General features: G+C 41.9%; 1 protein-coding gene across 1 annotated transcript in view; it reads left to right on the top strand.

Moving 5' to 3' along the window:
* Positions 1–21,106, top strand: part of PITPNB (phosphatidylinositol transfer protein beta) — a 101,800-nt gene that overhangs the window by 35,304 nt on the left and 45,390 nt on the right. Inside the window, exons 5-7 of the mRNA XM_030217744.1 lie at positions 1,467–1,474; positions 6,778–6,852; positions 16,188–16,271. Of these exons, the coding sequence (XP_030073604.1) occupies positions 1,467–1,474; positions 6,778–6,852; positions 16,188–16,271 (167 nt within the window). The remainder of the gene's footprint in view (positions 1–1,466; positions 1,475–6,777; positions 6,853–16,187; positions 16,272–21,106) is intronic.

Consider the following 21,106-nt stretch of genomic DNA (forward strand, 5'->3'; position numbering starts at 1 on the left):
CATGGTAGAAACAGGTCTAGCCAAAAACATTTTAATTTTTGCCCTAGATGTTTTCATTTTGTTTCATTATTGCAGAAAAATGTCTTGTGTTCTTGGTGGCACCCCCCCCCCCCCCCCCCCCCCCGCAAAAAAAAAAAAAAAAAAAAAAACATACCTGATTGAAATTTGGACGAAATGTGAAGTAAAACTTCTAAAATAGAGATGTCCGAAAATCACAGCTTGGACGTTTTTGAGAGAAAAACGTCCTTCGGCTACCTTATGATGCCTTCTGGACTTTTTTTTTTTTTTTGTGAAAATGAGCTTCTCAGGATTTTATTCCTATGTTTCTTTGACTTTGTTCCCCATTTTGATTTTTCGCTTCTTACTGGTCTATTGTCCTACATGCCTCATGGTAAACATGGACTGTCAATTGACTAGTTAGCTTCAAGTATATTGTATTCAAAGATCCGACAGGATAGTCTGTTTGATGGACCTTTAGCGTGACCCAGTAATGCAATACCTTTGTACTTTTTGTAAGTAAATATTCTGTATCGGAGGGCTCTAATACCATGTTTTCTGTTGCATGGGTGCCCTGCGCAGATTGCTCTGGCCTTTAAGAAAGGCATTAGTGGACCTGTTTGTGGTAGAAACCACTGAGAAGGGGGATATTAGTTTAGTTTTATAAGACTTGATATACCCCCCCCCCCCCCCCCACACACACACACACAAAGATATCAGAATGGTTTACAATCACAAATTAAAAACAGTTGTAAAGGAACTATGATAGGAAAGAAACAGTGGAGAACACACAAAAGAGATTAAAATTTTACACTTTTAAATTAAATTCTAAGTAGGCTGTGGCCCTGGGCCTGGGCTCCTTAAGTTGGCAACAAAAGTAGCATTAAATAAATGGGTTTTCAACAAGGATTTAAAAACGACAAAGGGATTGTTCAGAGAGAAGGGACAGGGGAAAAGCATTCTAAAGGGTAGAGATGAAACGGAAGAAAGCAGAGTGATGAGTGGATTCCAAATGAGAGAGGTGGACTAAGGGGATGGAAAGGCAGGAGGCAGAAGCTGAACGAAGGGAACAGGAGGGTGTGGAAGGAGAAATAAGAGTAGTGAGGTAGGCAGGGGTACCAAAATGAAGTGCTTTTAAAGCTAGCATTAAGCTGAACACAGAAAAAGACTGGGAGCCAGTGATGGTGAGTCAACAGGGAAGAAACATGATGTGATCTATAAGCATGACTAAGCAATTGAATATTGCTTTTAGGAACTTTGTATGCTTTTTTTTTTTTTTTTAAATGGGTGATCTGAGAAGCATGATGCACAGGGTACAACTGTTATAATTTTCCCCAGGATTTCATTCTTGATAAACTGATAGAAATTTTATGACAAAGTGAGTCAATGTTTTCTGTTAATCTAATTTTAACTTAATTTTCTTTTCTCCTTTTAATTTTATGTCTGCTTTGTTGTCTATCCATCTGCAGTTGTAACGGTAAGTAATTTGTTTCTATTTGTCTTGCAGTATGTTGAAACTCGTTGAATATAACTATTAGTGATTTTGATATTGAGGGTCATGGAGGTAATAGGATTAACAAAGTTAAAAAAGCACTGGGAGATGGACCTTGAACTTAAGAGGCCAGGACAATAATCTTGGGTCATAAATAATTTTATTAACTGTGTTTTGGCCACATGCCTGCTTCAGGAGTCTAAAAACAAATATGTATAAAAGATAACCAGTAGTCTATACAAATGTAAGAGCGTATAAAGTTATAATCGCAAATATATGAATGTAAAGATGAATAAAATTATTATACATCAAAATGTAATGAAATATATTTTTTAAAACCTGAAGTCAATGCTTAACACAAAATTATAAAAACATGCATACTCAAAACCATATATAACATAATACGTATATTATAATTCTAACGCATATAAAATAATCCAATAATTAAAACATAACCAGAGCATAAATACTTATTAGTGTTGAATACTCCTTGGTAATGATCTAATAGGTTGGTCTACAAAACATACATCAAAATGGAGCTGAAAATGGTGCAGCAAACATGTAGGTTGTCTGCATGGAGAAGTAGATCCAAGAGATGTATAATGTGAACGCATGAATCTCCTCAAAACAAATGTGAAAATATCGTTAAAAAGGGGGGGTGTGAGTACTAAGCAAGAATTAAGAGAAATACGCTAATCCCAACGGTAAGACCAAAAAAACATCTGACTGTAAACCTATGAACATGGTAAATACCACAAATAACCTATGAATGTGTTAAATATTGCTACCTAATTTGCAATTGGAGGTAGAAAACAATGAATGGTGAAGTGGTGAACAAAATCAAAACGGTGAAAAATTTTTTTTCAGAGAAACAGTACAACAGTAAAGAACAAGTAAGTCTAACGGTGACTGTATATGCAAACCGTGGAGGTGCTGGAAAAAGTATGGAGGACAGCGACCACATGGGAAAGTGAAAGCGGAAGAGATGCTGACTAGGGAAGGGATCTGGAGTTCAGATTCTGGACCCGTGGGGAGGGGAGGGGAAGGGAGATGCTGGACCCTGGATGAGTAGGTAGGGAAGGGAAATGCTGGACTTGTGGATTGGCTCACATATAAGTCACCTCCCTGACTCTTTTTTTTTTTAAATTTTAAATTTAATTATAAATTTTGTGAGCTATATACAAGTATCTACAGCAGGATTGTCCAACGTTGGTCCTTGAGGACCGCAAGCCAGTCAGGTTGTTAGGATAGATTTCCCCAATGAATGTTCATGAAATCTATTTGCATGCACTGCCTCCATTGTATGCAAATAGATCTCATGCATATTCATTAGGTCAATCCTGAAAACCCGACCTGGCGAGGGTCTGAGGTTGAACACCCCTGATCTCTACAGTAGGTAGATTTTAGGTTTGGATTTCATTACTTGCCTTTCCAAACCTGTACAGTAGGTAGGCTCATTCCCTAGAGAGATTAGAATCTGAGTTGGTGCCTAGGGCACTAGAGGGCAGATTAACTTACCCATGGTCACAAGAAGACTCAGTGGGGGAGATGTAGGATGTGACTCTTAGCTTCCTTGGTTATCAACGTTCTAGAACCACTCCTTTATGGTAAAGAATTGGCATTTGCATTGATCCTAGAGAAAATTGGAGTTTTCATAGTTTGTAATACCTTTTTAAAGGACCTGCTAGGATGAATTTTTTTCTGGGTAATCAACGTTTTCTGATAAATACTGAATAGTGGAAGAAATTTTTTTTTTTTTTTAATGGATCATATGAAGCTAACCATTCTTTAGGAAAAGGGTTCTAGATCCTGGTCAAAGTGGTGGTTTCTAATATAAGATGCTTTATTGAGCACAATAGATTTTTTTTTCCCACACACACAAAAAATGCTTGAAGTTTGAGGGAAGCCTTCATTGCTGAAAGCTGATCAGAATTGATATTTGATATTTAAGTATTTCATACTTTAAATAATTCTAATTGCAAGATAGTTTGAAATAAGCTACACTAATTTGTCCCATGTGTAAATGTGACCAAAATGTTTCCAGAATAACAGCACTTGCCCTTTTCTTTTTTTGTTAGAAATGTCTAGGTTCTAAAAGAAGTAAGAATTATTATTTTGTCTTTTGTAATTAGCTGCAAACTGAGTTTAGAGAGAAGTAGAATTGTACTTTTGTGTACTCAAGCTTTGAATCTTGATAGTCTAAAATTATTAGGTCAGAACATTAAGGATTAGCTTTCTAAATTTATGCTTGCCTTTAGAATCGTTCAGCAGATGTGTGATACGTGTGCCTGTTTTGGGATAGGTATTTAGGACAAAAACCACTTTTCTTACCCTTAACATGTTCTCTCTATGGGAGAAGTGAAGGGGACATTTCTGAATTCTTAATTCTGAAAACTTAAGGATTGGCAGTCAATCATATTTATTATTTTTTTTTATTTTTGTTACATTTGTACCCCGCTCTTTTCCCACTCATGGCAGGCTCAATGCAGCAGGCAATGGAGGGTTAAGTGACTTGCCCAGAGTCACAAGGAGCTGCCTGTGCCGGGAATCGAACTCAGTTCCCCAGGACCAAAGTCCACCACCCTAACCATTAGGCCACTCCCACTGTTGCTACTATTTGAGATTCTACATGGAATGTTGCTATTCCACTAGCAACATTCCATGTAGAAGTCGGCCCTTGCAGATCACCAATGTGGCCGCGCAGCCTTCTACACGGTGCGTGCAGGACGTCTGACTCACAGAAACAGAAGCCTGCGCAGCCTTCTACATGGAATGTTGCTAGTGGAATAGCAACATTCCATGTAGAATCTCCAATAGTATCTATTTTATTTTTGTTACATTTGTACCCTGTGCTTTCCCACCCGTGGCAGGCTCAATGCGGTTTACATGGGGCAATGGAGGGTTAAGTGACTTGCCCAGAGTCACAAGGAGCTGCCTGTGCCGGGAATCGAACTCAGTTCCCCAGGACCAAAGTCCACCACCCTAACCACTAGGCCACTCCTCTACCTACCTGTTGAAGGAGAACAAGAACACCTCTATGTAGTTTTGGCATAAAAGTGCTTCTTGCACATGGAAAAGGCCTCAACAAAGTGTTTAATGTAGCTTCCAAGACTGGGACTGAATGATACATACAGTGGTGGAAATAAGTATTTGATCCCTTGCTGATTTTGTAAGTTTGCCCACTGACAAAGACATGAGCAGCCCATAATTGAAGGGTAGGTTATTGGTAACAGTGAGAGATAGCACATCACAAATTAAGTCCGGAAAATCACATTGTGGAAAGTATATGAATTTATTTGCATTCTGCAGAGGGAAATAAGTATTTAATCCCTCTGGCAAACAAGACCTAATACTTGGTGGCAAAACCCTTGTTGGCAAGCACAGCGGTCAGACGTCTTCTGTAGTTGATGATGAGGTTTGCACACATGTCAGGAGGAATTTTTTTCCACTCCTCTTTGCAGATCATCTCTAAATCATTAAGAGTTCTGGGCTGTCGCTTGGCAACTCGCAGCTTCAGCTCCCTCCATAAGTTTTCAATGGGATTAAGGTCTGGTGACTGGCTAGGCCACTCCATGACCCTAATGTGCTTCTTCCTGAGCCACTCCTTTGTTGCCTTGGCTGTATGTTTTGGGTCATTGTCGTGCTGGAAGACCCAGCCACGACCCATTTTTAAGGCCCTGGCGGAGGGAAGGAGGTTGTCACTCAGAATTGTACGGTACATGGCCCCATCCATTCTCCCATTGATGCGGTGAAGTAGTCCTGTGCCCTTAGCAGAGAAACACCCCCAAAACATAACATTTCCACCTCCATGCTTGACAGTGGGGACGGTGTTCTTTGGGTCATAGGCAGCATTTCTCTTCCTCCAAACACGGCGAGTTGAGTTCATGCCAAAGAGCTCAATTTTGTCTCATCTGACCACAGCACCTTCTCCCAATCACTCTCGGCATCATCCAGGTGTTCACTGGCAAACTTCAGACGGGCCGTCACATGTGCCTTCCGGAGCAGGGGGACCTTGCGGGCACTGCAGGATTGCAATCCGTTATGTCGTAATGTGTTACCAATGGTTTTCGTGGTGACAGTGGTCCCAGCTGCCTTGAGATCATTGACAAGTTCCTCCCTTGTAGTTGTAGGCTGATTTCTAACCTTCCTCATGATCAAGGATACCCCACGAGGTGAGATTTTGCGTGGAGCCCCAGATCTTTGTCGATTGACAGTCATTTTGTACTTCTTCCATTTTCTTACTATGGCACCAACAGTTGTCTCCTTCTCGCCCAGCGTCTTACTGATGGTTTTGTAGCCCATTCCAGCCTTGTGCAGGTGTATGATCTTGTCCCTGACATTCTTAGACAGCTCCTTGCTCTTGGCCATTTTGTAGAGGTTAGAGTCTGACTGATTCACTGAGTCTGTGGACAGGTGTCTTTCATACAGGTGACCATTGCCGACAGCTGTCTGTCATGCAGGTAACGAGTTGATTTGGAGCATCTACCTGGTCTGTAGGGGCCAGATCTCTTACTGGTTGGTGGGGGATCAAATACTTATTTCCCTCTGCAGAATGCAAATAAATTCATATACTTTCCACAATGTGATTTTCCGGATTTAATTTGTGATTTGCTATCTCTCACTGTTACCAATAACCTATCCTTCAATTATGGGCTGCTCATGTCTTTGTCAGTGGGCAAACTTACAAAATCAGCAAGGGATCAAATACTTATTTCCACCACTGTAAGTAGTTTGCATATGATACATGAACTCTTCAGTTTTCTGAAAGGGCTGAATCATATAACAATTAACATTACAAAAGCTGACTTTTTACTAGAGAATGACTTGAGTGGAAAATATTTGTTCAGCAAGAATTGTCCTATGAACAGTACAGAACGATTAAGTGATTAAGAGGTTATGGGCAAGAACAATTCATAAACTATGACACACATCACCTGTATTGACTTGCTTTAGAGAACTGAATTTGGCAAAAAGTACTAAGATGGCAACCAACAAGGAGTATATTTCCTATTTTCCCCAACAGGTTTAGGTGCATGATAAAGGTAGCTACAAATTTTAGAATACACCCAAGAATTTGCCAGTGTACTTCAGCATGCATATATAGAAACATAGAAAACAGAAGAAAATGTAGGCAGATAATGGTCTGCCCATCCATGCCATCTGCTGTCCATATCGCTCCCATAGAAAAATGTGGGCCCAAAAGTATGCCTTTAAGTGTGATTTGGCTTAATATAATTGAGCTGCTAATAAATAACAGAAAGATGAATGTTAATTTTTTTTTTTAACAGAATGAATATATGAAAGATGATTTCTTCATAAAAATTGAGACCTGGCATAAACCAGATATGGGCACTTTAGAAAATGTAAGTCTTCTATTTTTTTCTTTTTTAATGACATAATTTAAAGTAAAAGATTGTGTTGGTTTTTGTAGTGAGCTCTGGACCTGGATGTTTCTTTCTCTGCCTTTTTAAGCTTTCACTTCAGTTGGAATGCGATCTGGTGCTATACAACCCAGCTTGTTTTTAGTTCGGTCATTGATGGTACCATTCCTTGGTCCTCAGGCATGCAGGAGGGCTCCTACCAGAACCTGTAATCATGGGCCTTATATTTGGTCACCGTATGTTTGTCATTGTGTGATAACTGTTTTCCCCCCACCAGATGCTACAGATGTTGCCTCTTCAATATCCTGAGCCCTATTCTAAACGAATTTATGACTACCTAGATAGCCCATGCGTTTTTATTCCCATTAATCATTGTCTTTGCAAAGGAAAGTCTTGCCTTAACGATCTGTAAGATTTTTTTTTTTCACTTTTTGATGTGCCATTTTCATGGTCCATGTGGCAGTACAAATCCCTCAGTAGAAGATTCTTCAGGAAACAAAAAAGAGATCATGGGATAGAAGTGTCTTATCAAAGGTACAAAACAGAGCAGAGTACGTACTGGAAACTGTGCTGCAGACAAATTTGTAAATGACCTGGAAGAATGAGCAGTGAGTGAGGTGATCAGAGATTTGCAGATGACCCAAAATTATTCAAAGTGGATTGTGAGTATGAGGAGTCTGAGCATTTTAAGTGGCAGATGAAATTTAATGTGGGCAAATTGCGAAGTGACACACAGTGAAAAATAATCCCAACTACTTATCAATTTTATGGCACTACTGAATGTATTAAGTGCTTGTACGATGAATGTCAGTCTTCAGCTCGAGTATGTCCCTTCTTTAAAGTGCTTACGTTCTGGTACCTCAGGCAATGAGAAAGAAAGTGACTTGTCCAAGGTGCCCAGGATTTGTCTCATTTAAATCCTGGCTTCCTTATTTCCCCATCTAACCTCTAGGTTGCTTTCTGCTTTGTGCCAGCTTCCATTTTAGAGAGACGCTCAAGAAAAGATCTTAGTCATTTAGGATAATACATTTGAAATTTTCAGCCAAGTGTGCTGTGTCGACCAAAAAATTAAACAGAATGTTGGCACTTATTTAAAACAATTAAAAAATAAAACTGAGTATGTCATTGTGCCTCTGTATAGGTCTGTGGTGCCACCGCACCTTGTGTGTTGTGTGTAGGTCACATCACCCCATCTCAAAACTGATAGCAAAACTAGAAAAGGGTCAAAGAAGGGTGACTCCATTGTACTTTTTACTGAATTTGATTATACACTTAAGTCTGAAGCATGGTACAAAGTTTAAAGCATTAGTTAATAGCCCCTAAATATGAAATAATTACCCAGAAATCTTCAGCTTCTAAAAGGGAAAGGGATTTGATATACTGCTGTCTTTCTGTGGTGCAATCAAAGTGGTCTACATATATTATATGTAGGTTCTTTCCCTGTTCCTAGGGGGATCACAGTCTGTTTTTGTACCTGGGATAGTGGAGGGTTAAGTGACTTTCCCAAGGTTACAAGGAGCTGCAGTGGGAATCGAATCCAGTTCTTAGGCCACTGCACTAACCATTAGATTTAAGTATTGATCAACGGGTTCTCTTTAAAACTCTGATTCTTATTTTGAAGGCACTCCGTATGGGCCTGCCATCTGAAGAGTTATGTTAGCCCTTGCTCTCAGTAAAATACAAGCCAATGGCTCAAAATAAGAGCTAGGCTTCTTAAAATCAAAATCATCTCTGATACAAAAGAGAGGTAGCTTGTAAAAATCAGAGATCACCTTTGACACAGTTACATTTCACTGTGGCAAGTGCTGAACTGGCAAGGGTGGGGGCAATCTACTCTATAAACAATCCTAAGACTGGCACCTGCAAGAGGTCATGAGCAAGAGTTGCTATGGTTATGTAGAGATAGTGCTGGGTCAGCTGCACCCCAGGTGAGAACATCCAAAGGGGGGGGGGGGGGGCTAGAGGAAGGTTTGGGAACATATGAAGTCATTCTGATCAACTGATAAGAACCAAGAGCCCTGGTGAGAAAGACTGGGGTCCATTGAAATGAATAGGGCCAAAATTGTATATAAGCAGCAGTTTGAGGAGTATTAGTTCAGACGAGAGGAGAAGAAGACCAGAGAAGGAAGACTCCAGAAGGCTAGAGAGAGAGGACGTGCCATGATATGTGGTTCCATTATGTGAATGCATAACTTACAGTGGGGGAAATAAGTATTTGATCCCTTGCTGATTTTGTAAGTTTGCCCACTGACAAAGACATGAGCAGCCCATAATTGAAGGGTAGGTTATTGGTAACAGTGAGAGATAGCACATCACAAATTAAATCCGGAAAATCACATTGTGGAAAGTATATGAATTTATTTGCATTCTGCAGAGGGAAATAAGTATTTAATCCCTCTGGCAAACAAGACCTAATACTTGGTGGCAAAACCCTTGTTGGCAAGCACAGCGGTCAGACGTCTTCTGTAGTTGATGATGAGGTTTGCACACATGTCAGGAGGAATTTTGGTCCACTCCTCTTTGCAGATCATCTCTAAATCATTAAGAGTTCTGGGCTGTCGCTTGACAACTCGCAGCTTCAGCTCCCTCCATAAGTTTTCAATGGGATTAAGGTCTGGTGACTGGCTAGGCCACTCCATGACCCTAATGTGCTTCTTCCTGAGCCACTCCTTTGTTGCCTTGGCTGTATGTTTTGGGTCATTGTCGTGCTGGAAGACCCAGCCACGACCCATTTTTAAGGCCCTGGCGGAGGGAAGGAGGTTGTCACTCAGAATTGTACGGTACATGGCCCCATCCATTCTCCCATTGATGCGGTGAAGTAGTCCTGTGCCCTTAGCAGAGAAACACCCCCAAAACATAACATTTCCACCTCCATGCTTGACAGTGGGGACGGTGTTCTTTGGGTCATAGGCAGCATTTCTCTTCCTCCAAACACGGCGAGTTGAGTTCATGCCAAAGAGCTCAATTTTTGTCTCATCTGACCACAGTACCTTCTCCCAATCACTCTCGGCATCATCCAGGTGTTCACTGGCAAACTTCAGACGGGCCGTCACATGTGCCTTCCGGAGCAGGGGGACCTTGCGGGCACTGCAGGATTGCAATCCGTTATGTCGTAATGTGTTACCAATGGTTTTCGTGGTGACAGCGGTCCCAGCTGCCTTGAGATCATTGACAAGTTCCCCCCTTGTAGTTGTAGGCTGATTTCTAACCTTCCTCATGATCAAGGATACCCCACGAGGTGAGATTTTGCGTGGAGCCCCAGATCTTTGTCGATTGACAGTCATTTTGTACTTCTTCCATTTTCTTACTATGGCACCAACAGTTGTCTCCTTCTCGCCCAGCGTCTTACTGATGGTTTTGTAGCCCATTCCAGCCTTGTGCAGGTGTATGATCTTGTCCCTGACATCCTTAGACAGCTCCTTGCTCTTGGCCATTTTGTAGAGATTAGAGTCTGACTGATTCACTGAGTCTGTGGACAGGTGTCTTTCATACAGGTGACCATTGCCGACAGCTGTCTGTCATGCAGGTAACGAGTTGATTTGGAGCATCTACCTGGTCTGTAGGGGCCAGATCTCTTACTGGTTGGTGGGGGATCAAATACTTATTTCCCTCTGCAGAATGCAAATAAATTCATATACTTTCCACAATGTGATTTTCCGGATTTAATTTGTGATGTGCTATCTCTCACTGTTACCAATAACCTACCCTTCAATTATGGGCTGCTCATGTCTTTGTCAGTGGGCAAACTTACAAAATCAGCAAGGGATCAAATACTTATTTCCCCCACTGTACCTGTATTACCATTGGTAAGATTGTAATAAACTATCTTATTATATCTACTACATACTGGGTTCCTTTCTAATTACAAGGGTCTATACTGCCTTGACGGTGTAAGCCTGTCATGAGTAGATCTAGGGTTGGGGTAATTAAGTATCTAGAGGGGATTTGCAGTTCTCTCTAGGATAGTACAGAGAGCCCATGGCTTCCGCTGCGCAAATGGGTGAGGCAGATCCTAAGTATATACACATCCTACCTATTTTCACTACTAATCCCTTACTCACTGGCACGTGTCCCTCCATTCAATTACTTATCAGTGCTTTCAGGTCCCAGGTTCCAAACAAGCCCAGTTAGAAACCACACAACACAGTGCCTTTTATATATTTTTATATTGTAAATTGCTTTGATCTGCGTGTTAGCAAAAGCGGTATAGTAAGCCCTAATAAATAGGCTACTCTGCTACTCTATCCAAGCACAAATCTAATGGCAAATCATTCCACAATTTAGGACCTATCTCCGAAAATGCACACTGGCAAGTAGATTGTAACCTAATCTTACCTGTAATGTGAAGCAAGGACTGCTGTGAAGAACTAACAACACATACCGGTTCATATACCTGAATTACTGACCTCAAATACAACTGGTCATCGCAGGCAGCCTGAAAAATCAAACACAAAATGATAAGCTTTAATCCAGTCTCCATTGAGTGTTGCTGGAACAGGAGTAATATGATCAGATGGTTTTTCCATATAGTGTAAGATGCTTTAATTGATATGTTAATTCCAATTAGTAGACCAAAAAAAAATAATAAATGTGGGGACTCAAATATAGCTATTGTATAATAATTGTCCCAAACGTTAGTAGTAAAGCAGGAAAATCAATTAGATTGTAAGCTCCTTGAGCAGGGACCGGCCTTCTATGTTAAATTGTACAGCGCTGCGTAACCCTAGTAGTGCTTTAGAAATGTCAAGTAGTAGTAGTAGTAATTACAGAATCTGCAACAGTAGTGACTTGCATATGCTAATGTATAAGCGTTTTGGGGGGGGATCATCAGATCTTAATGCAACTCACCATTAGAACATATCGTTCTTTCTTCATATAGAGGCATTATAATAGTTGATTTGGGATGTAATGAAGGCTTGAAGTAACGTAATCAAATGCTGTTGTTCCAAAACGTAATGGGTACCTTAGTAAATATAAACGTACCATAAGAATCCTTCACTACTGCAGAAATTTGCGTAGAGTGATAAAACCACAATTATTAAAAAAAAAAAAAAAAACACTCCCAAATTTCTACTCGTTTACAATACTTGCTTTTATTGTAAACCGCTGCGATCTTCTGTAGTAGCAGCAGTATATCAAAGGCCTTGATAAACATAAACACTGCAGTAATCATTGAACTGCTACTGTTCTACAGAAGCAGTAATAGAATTCAGAATAGTCCTTAACGAATTAAAAAAACGAAGAATGCACCAAAAAAACAAGCCGCACATGTTCGGTGCGGTATTGTAAAGTACAATGCATCAAACTGGTGTAATCCCCGTCGTTAATCGGACCTTAAAGCATGCGCAGAGCAGCCAAGCGTTATGCTGGCTGCTCTGCGCATGCCACAAATGTCAAAACAAACAAAAAAAAAACAAAACACAAACACGTTGGAAAATAAAAGGGGAAAGGCGCTGGTCAGGAGCGTACTGTATGGATGGCCTTGTGTGTCCCCCCCCCCCCCGACCGAGGTCGCCGCTGCTCCCCGCTTCCCCCCGCTTCCCCCTGTATTAAATAAAAAATCAAAACAAAAATCAAAAGTTTAGCAGCCCCAGTCCCCCCTCCCTTCCTCTCTCTCTCTTTCTCCTTCAGCCCCGCCCCCCTGAGGTTGTCGCCGCCCCCCCCCCCCCCCTTACTGGGCCCGCGCAGCGCCTCTCACCTCTGTGTGAAGGTGCTGCACGGGCAAGAAGAACATCTGATCGCTGCGAGTCTTCAGGACGTCTCTCCTGAAGACTCGCGGCGATCAGATGTTCTTGCCCATACAGCGCCTTCACACAGAGGTGAGAGGCGCTGCGCGGGCCCGGTAAGGTGGAGGGGGGGAGCGGCAGCGACGACCTCAAGGGGTGGGGCATGGGGGCGGAGAATGGCGGGAGGCAGAGCTGTGGGAGAAGGAGGAAGGGAGGGGGGCCGGGGCTGCTAAACTTTTGATTTTTGTTTTGATTTTTTATTTAATACAGGGGGAAGCGGGGAGCAGCGGCGACCTCGGTCGGGGGGGGGGGGGGGGGGGAAGGCCGTCCATACAGGATGCTCCTGACAAGCGCCTTTGCCCCCTCCCAATCCTTTTTTGGTTTGATTTTCTTTTTTATGCAGGGGGAAGCGGGGAGCCATGTGTTTGTGTGGGTTAGTTATATTTTTTAACGTGCCAGCTTGGATTTTTATGCTGCAGGGAGAAGCGGGGAGCAGTGTCTGTATGACAGCTCAGGCCTTAACGACAGCTCTGACCTCACGTTAAATATTTCACGGTAAATGATTCGGTGCAGTCGTCGGTATGGTTAGTGCATCCCAAATTGTCCACATTGCAATTGTAAGTGACTCGTTTGCATTCCGTTTTCGTTTGCTAGCGTCATCGGAAAATGGCTTTTAATGCATGCTACGGTTGAAAATTTCTTCGTTAAAGGGTCGTTAAAGTTTAGTGCATCTGGGCCCGAGTGCAGTGGCTGGATCCATGTAAGGTGAGGCTGAGTTAGGAAAGCCCTGGTAGCTTTTTTTTTTTTTTTTTTTTTAATATCTTTATTGATGCCAGGGCAGAAGCAACGTCTTACAGTTACACAGGAATTACAAGGCATGTAAAGAGTAAATTAAACAGACTTCATTAATAAAGGCTCATAACCCAATGAAGAGCAAAGATGCACTATGTTAACAAAACTGTACTTCCCCTCGGCTTTTCTTAAATCGGTCCCTTACATTGCTCCCACCCCCCTTCCCCTCTCCCTCTCCCTTCCCAGTTCTCCACTACACACTCGCTTTCAAGAAGTCACCCCACTAAGAGTCCCAAGGATCCCCAGCTCCTACATCAAAAACCACTGTAGAGTAATTCTTCCATATTAATACCCCAAATCATATTCTTCCCGTCTCAGACACTTTGAAACTCTTGGGAGTCACAATTGATCAAAATCTTACTGTAGAAAGTCACGTGAAAAATGTTACAAAGAAAATGTTCCATGCGATGTGGAAACTTAAGAGTCAGACCTTTCTTCCCAAGGGAGGTATTCCGCAATCTGGTGCAATCGTTGGTGTTAAGCCATTTGGACTATTGTAATTCCATCTATACCGGTTGCAAAGCACAAATTATTAAGAAACTCCAAACAGCCCAAAACACTGCAGCCAGACTCATATTTGGAAAAGCGAAATACGAAAGCACTAAACCCCTTAGAAAAAAATTACATCAGCTTCCATTAAGGGATCAAATCACATTTAAGACCTGTACCCTGGTTCACAAAATTATTCATGGCGAAGCCCCGTTATATATGTCAGCAAGGAACATAAAAAGTTCATCACGCACATTCTTGAACCTCCATTACCCCAATTGTAAAGGACTTAAATATAAATCGGTATATGCATCTAGTTTCTCCTATATCAATCGGTATATGCATCTAGTTTCTCCTATATCTGTACACAATTTTGGAAATCACTAACGAATGCCATAAAAACAGCGCACGAACTGACACCCTTCCGGAAACTACTAAAGACTAAATTGTTCAAAAAGATTTATCAAAAGGATCCGTCATAAATGACTTGAGATCAAAACTGAACCAGAACAAGTTAACAGTGAACTCCTCTCTTCTATTCGATTAATTGCTATTTCATTTTCATTACTGAATGTTATTCATTACCCTTGATTTCTAAATCCTGAAATGTGCTGTATATCCATTTACTTCTAATGTACTTTATTTTTCTATACTTTAATTGTAATAATTAATAATATGCACTTCTCATTTCGGAAATGGTTACCGCCAGTTCGGCATAATGTAAACCACATTGAGTCTGAAAATGTGGGATACAAATGCAGCAAATAAATAAATAAATAAATATGTCTCGGTATAGCCTTTGCCTCCTTGAAGCAGCAGAAGAATATTGAAGAGACACCCACTCCACCATCTCCTTCATCAAGTTATGCCATTTAGCTGTCGATGGAGGTGCCGGATCCACCCAAGACTGCCAAATGCATTTTTTTTAACTAACAACGTGGCTAACAAAACAAATTGACATTGGTCATCGGTTAAACCCTCCCCCCGAGCTGTCCCATATCGCACAGTAGTAACGTAGTATATGACCATTCAAAGGGCCGCTGCAGGGATTGTTCAATAACCGAGCCCCGGTGGCTTTTAATAAAGTCCCGTGACACCTTAGTTTGACTCCAGTAAAAGCAGGAGGGCATCTTCCGCATGGGTGGAAGCTTACATGTTCAAAATGGCAAGTTGGACCCCCTGACAAAGAAAGGGAAAAATACAAAGTACAACAGTAAAACATAATAGTGGGGATTTTGAATTTTATGGTTCTGCTAGAAATTCGCAATACAGATGTAGCATGAATGTAATACGATTTATCAGAAGATAGTGAGCAGGCTAGAGAGAAAGAGAGGGAAGACCAGCAAGCAAGCAAAAAAAAAAAAAAGTTATAGCAAAGCTGCAGTGGACAAGTAGTCTATTAATTAAAATGGGGTTCTAATTCCGCTTCTCCCAATGAAGGTCATTGTGATCTTAGGCAAGTTTTTACTTTCCATTGCCTAAGATATGAAACTTTAATTGTAAGCTCTTGAAGGCAGAGAAATAACCTACAGGCCATGATTGTAATTCATCCTGAGCTTGGATTTGGAAAGTCTGAAATTTGAAATCCCTAATGAATAGGTGTGTAATTTACGTACTTATCAATGCTATTTGGAAAACCTGATGGGTTGGTAAACCTCCAGGACCAGTGTGCCCATCCCTGCTGTTGAGAGATGATGCTTGAAGCCTATAATTGAAGGAAAAAAACAGGAGACTGGTTAGAATGACAAAAAATTGGGTACTATCAGAATAAATGCAATGGACATAACAGTTTGATATGACAAGATAGCACAACTGATCCACCTTTTTGATAACGTAGCTCAGTGATGAGTGACATGCAATATACTTGAACTGGATGACAAATGTGTGGCGTTCCTTTGTTTCTGGGGTTTTTTTTTTTCAAAGACTCCATGCTAAAATTCAAGGCATCACTGTAGCCTTTCCATAGTCTTTATTCTCGGTGCTAGATGCATGTTCTTTTATCAAGATTCCCTTTAAAATTACTTATCTGAATCTGTGTAATATTTTTAGCGGCATTTTAAGAAAAATGTCTTCGCTTCCTCATTCAGTAGATGAAAAATTGTCATTTTTATTGCATTAGATTGAGTAACAGTGTGTATCAAGTTACCTTCCGTACCTGAATGTATTCTGCTTTGATTAGCTTTCAGGCTTGCAGGTGGTATGTAAGAAATTAAATAAAAGCAAAAGGTGTTTTCTCCTTTTTCTTTTCAGGTTCATTGTTTAGATCCTAACATATGGAAAACCGTTGAAGTGGTTCATATTGATATTGCAGACAGAAGTCAAGTAGAACCCTCAGTGAGTATACTGTAATATTTTCTAGCACCCATTGATAGTTCGTACATCTCTTTGTGCTACTTGTCACATCCTGTGCCTGTTTGATCTAAAAACTGATCATTCTCCGAGATCTAAGAAAGACTTAAAAGAATAGAAATTACATGTGAAAATTCTTTGTTTGAAGAAGCGATGCATGTGTCTGTCCTTAACTCTACCATAGTTCATTATGGAAAAGAATATCCCATTGAAGCATCAAGTTCCCATTCTAACACATGAACGTCTTTATCAGTTAGTGGTCAGTGGTCTTTGTGATAAAGCATTATTTGGGCAGACTTAAAGCTCTCACCATGTATCCTTTAGAAGAAAGGCAAGAGAAAGGAGATGAATACTTTTGTGGCATAAATGCACACGAGGCAGGAAGGAAAAGAAGCCCTGGAATGAGGGACCATAGGATGAAAGTGAAAAAGGATAAGACTTGGAAATTCTTATGGAAGTGGAAAGGGTGGCAGATGCTGGAGGGCCACCCATCAGACGTGATGGAGACTAGGACTCTGTCCAAATTAAAGAGGGGACAGGCACAGAGGATCTCTGAGGGAGAGGAAGGAATTGTAGAGCTTAGATGATATGGGCAGATTGGATAGGCCACACAGTCTTTTATCTGTCACTAGTAAAACATGCCCGTTTCTTGCGGCAATGAAACGGGCGCTAGCACGGTTTCCTTCCGAACCTCCCCCCCTCCCTACTCACCCCTTCGGTGTTCTGAAGGCACTGACCGCCATTGTTGCGGACCTTGGCAAGCCACCTTCAATCTGCTGATTCGTTGGTTTTGAAGCCACTGACGCCATTGCTCCGCCCTGGACGTCATCACGTTTGACGCGAGGGCGGGGCCCCAACACAGTGTTTTCGGTGGCTTCACCACCACGAAGGCTTCGAACCGGAAGGAAGTGCCCGGAGGACCTGACAGTGACGTCAGTGTCCTCAGAACCTTGAGGGTGAGTTTTATTATAGAGAGATTACTTCCTATATTTCTACTGTTCAGCTGACTGCTACACTGTCACAACTAGGGCAAAGAAACTGGGTGTTGCCCTGGGCACTGTAATTTTTAGGGTAATATCGGCACTGCTCTCTTTGTAGGGGAGGGGTCTTGTACCTCTGCATTTCCTGCTGCTGTTGCCCACACAATACATTCAAGTGTAGGTTCTAACTTGTAACATCAGCTGAATTTGATGATATCAAAATGAGGCCATCGGATGGCTGTGTTCTCTGTCGGTCACAGCCACACTCGTCCTGGCTGCTGTTTCCCGCCACTGCTGTCCTGTTGGTATGGGAGGAAAACAGAAAGCAGATGTGCAGTACACAGAGGTACATGTGGTGTGATGTGGTTGGCAACCAATGGCATGTTTAGTTGTCGTGTGCAAAGATTTTGAAAGCATCCATTCTCACTGCTTTTCTTGTTGTCTCAGCAACTGACTTTTTACTGTATCCCGCTTTCGAAAAGCTTTGCAGCTACTGCATTAGTTGAAGTGCATGTTCTTGTGCGAGCCTAGTTGATTGTGTCTGTGTACATTTTAAACATTTGCAAATAGTCTTTGTACCATTTATGTTCTTGCACAGCTAAAAGTCTCCATTATAATTTTCAAAATATGTCTGAAGCAGCAGAGCAAGCAAACAGCGCAGTGGCCCTTAGATGAATCACGAGGGTGGAACTCCGAATCGGAGGAAGCAACCTTTATTCAGGGACCCGACACTGCCCGTGTTTTGGCGTATCGCCTTTGTCAAGGATAATATGCCGGTCTCAGAAGTATGAAGCTGTGTACAGCGAGTTCCCAGGGAGTTGAAAACAGAGGGCAGAGATCTATCTCCAGTGATGATAATTTATTGTGAACTCGCACTGTAGGATGCTTCATACTTTTGAGACCAACATCTGACCCCTGATGTAGGTGATATGCTGATACACAGGCCATGTCGGTCCCTGAATAAAGGTTGCTTCCTTGCATCCTGAGTTCCACCTTTTTGTTTCATCTGAGGGCCACTACACTGTTTTGCTTGTGTTTCTTTGTGTTTTGAGCTTCCCTCTGATCTGTTTGCTGAAGCAGCAGAGCAGCTTGACTTTTCACTGGATAGGATTTTAAGTGTATTAATTCTAAAGAAAGCCACATCCACTATGAATCACGTATAGTAGCCTGTGTTTGTCTCTCTTGCTTCCAGCTTCTAACCGTCTGGCTCTTGACATTTATTTGATTGTATTTCTTTATGAATTAGGCCAGTAGTTCCCAAACCTGTCATTTTCAGGATATCCACAATGAATATTCATGAGAGATTTGCATTTAAATCTCTTCCATGAATTTTCATTGTGTATATTCTGAAAACCTGACTGGCTGGGGAGCTCCCAAGACAGGTTTGGGAACCACTGAATTAGGCAGGTTGACTTCTTAAAACTTGGTCTCTGCATTGTCTTGTGTGACAGAGGTTTTCTTATCTTTCCATACTATCTGGACAAGACTCTTTTGTAGATTTATTTTATTTATTTTTGTTACATTTGTACCCCGCGCTTTCCCACTCATGGCAGGCTCAATGCGGCTTACATATTGTATACAGGTACTTATTTGTACCTGGGGCAATGGAGGATTAAGTGACTTGCCCAGAGTCACAAGGAGCTGCCTGTGCCTGACGTGGGAATCGAACTCAGTTCCCCAGGACCAAGGTCCACCACCCTGACCACTAGGTCACTCCTCCACTGTTGCTACTATTTGAGATTCTACATGGAATGTTGCTAGTGGAATAGCAACATTCCATGTAGAATCTCCAATAGTAGCAACATTCCATGTAGAATCTCCAATAGTAGCAACATTCCGTGTAGAATCTCCAATAGTATCTATTTTATTTTTGTTACATTTGTACCCCGCTCTTTCCCACTCATGGCAGGCTCAATGCGGCTTACATGGGGCAATGGAGGGTTAAGTGACTTGCCCAGAGTCACAAGGAGCTGCCTGTGCCTGCAGTGGGAATCAAACTCAGTTCCTCAGTTCCCCAGGACCAACGTCCACCACCCTAACCACTAGGCCACGCCACGCCACTCCACTCCACTCCACTCCTCCACTATTGTTTATTCATGGACCGACAGGGCCTGTGTATCAGCATATCACCTACTTCAGGGGTCAGATGTTGGTCTCAAAAGTAAAACTTGGTCTCTGCATTGTTCTGTGTGACAAGAGATCTCTTGGTTTTCTTATCTTTCCATACTATCTGGACAAGACTCTGTTTTGGCCTCATGACTTATTTGTGAATTGAAGCTATTGTACACAGCTGCATCCAAATTCCTTATCAGTACCTGCTTGTTAGCAACCATCTTGAAGTTCATCTAAAGCAGTCAACTTAATTCCTTGAATTCTGTTACACCCGTGGCCTGCTGCAGAAAATCCTCTTCTTGGACTCATGTCAGACAAGCAGAGCCAGCTGGCTGGCTACCCACCCAGTTTATAAGGCTTTGCTTTTTGAATTCCTTCCTGAGAACGTTAATGATGATCAGAACTCTGTGCATCTTTTATTTCCAAATTAAGGTTTTCACCAAGGAGAACTATAGGCAGGCTGTACCTGCACAATTCATTTAAGACTGAAATTGTTTGGATTAGTGAACTATGTGTAGAAAAACAGTGAAGTTCATGCAACAAGCCTCTTGATAGAGTTTACATGTAAATTTCTTTCTTATGTTAACTAGCAGCAGTGTTTTGAGCTTTTTTTGCTTAAGTCCTGGGTATGAGTGGTGTCAGGTAGCCTTTCTGGATGCTTGTGTTTTACATGTATAAGTAATCAAACATGTATCACAAATGAAATGCGGAATGAAACACTCCTTAACACCTGGGCTGTACTATTCTGAACAAGTGGGTGTTATCCCTTCCTGCCAGTAGAGGGAGATAGAGAAACTGATCTTTCCCAGTGAACTTGCTGGTACAAAGAGGAAAAACTCCAGTGTTTTCTCTGCCTCCAGCTAGAGGGTAAGGTGGTTAAGTTGTTGCTCCTGGTCCTTGGTCTAGCTCCTAGCAGTGTAGGTCTTTGCTTCACAACTTGATTGAGCTTAATGCCTGGCTCTAAGATTCACAGACTGGACCTGTTCAATCCCAGAGTGCTGCTCTGCTACCCCCAGTCATTGCTTGATAGCACTGGGTGAAGCTTAAGGCTTGGCCCTGCTGGGACCTGCCATCTGTGATATGAATCCCTGTCCTCCCCCTCTTGTTACCCTTGCACGTGCTTAGTACTACCCTGTGGCTCCAGACAAGCGGATGTGGACTGAGTGTGCCTGGTTCAGCTTTTCCCTGTGTAGGGGGTTAAGCTGTTTAACAAAAAAAAACAAGTAAAAGGTGCCTTTGCAGCCTTTAGAGACACAGCAATATTTTTAGTGGGGGCTGGTGATAGAAGTAGGAACCATTTATGGAAATTTCAAGTGCTTGACTTCCTGATTCTTAGCTCTCCCCAACCTGCCGCACATGTGATTCTTAAGAAAAGCACAAGTGTGCTGTCTTGTCAGATTTTGGGTGAGAGACCTCCCATCTGTTGACGACACATCAGTGTGTCCAGACACACTGGTTGAGAACCACTGGCCTACATCAATGTCCCTGTTTGGATCAGTGGGTTGCCTTTCTTTTAACATAGTAACATAGTAGATGACGGCAGAAAAAGACCTGCATGGTCCATCCAGTCTGCCCAACAAGATAAACTCATATGTGCTACTTTTTGTGTATACCTGACCTTGATTTGTATCTGTCATTTTCAGGGCACAGACCGTATAAGTCTGCCCAGCGATATCCTCGCCTCCCAACCACCAGCCCCGCCTCCCACCACCGGCTCTGCCACCTAAT

This window comes from Microcaecilia unicolor, chromosome 11, assembly GCF_901765095.1.
Source record: "Microcaecilia unicolor chromosome 11, aMicUni1.1, whole genome shotgun sequence".
Classification (NCBI taxonomy): domain Eukaryota; kingdom Metazoa; phylum Chordata; class Amphibia; order Gymnophiona; family Siphonopidae; genus Microcaecilia; species Microcaecilia unicolor.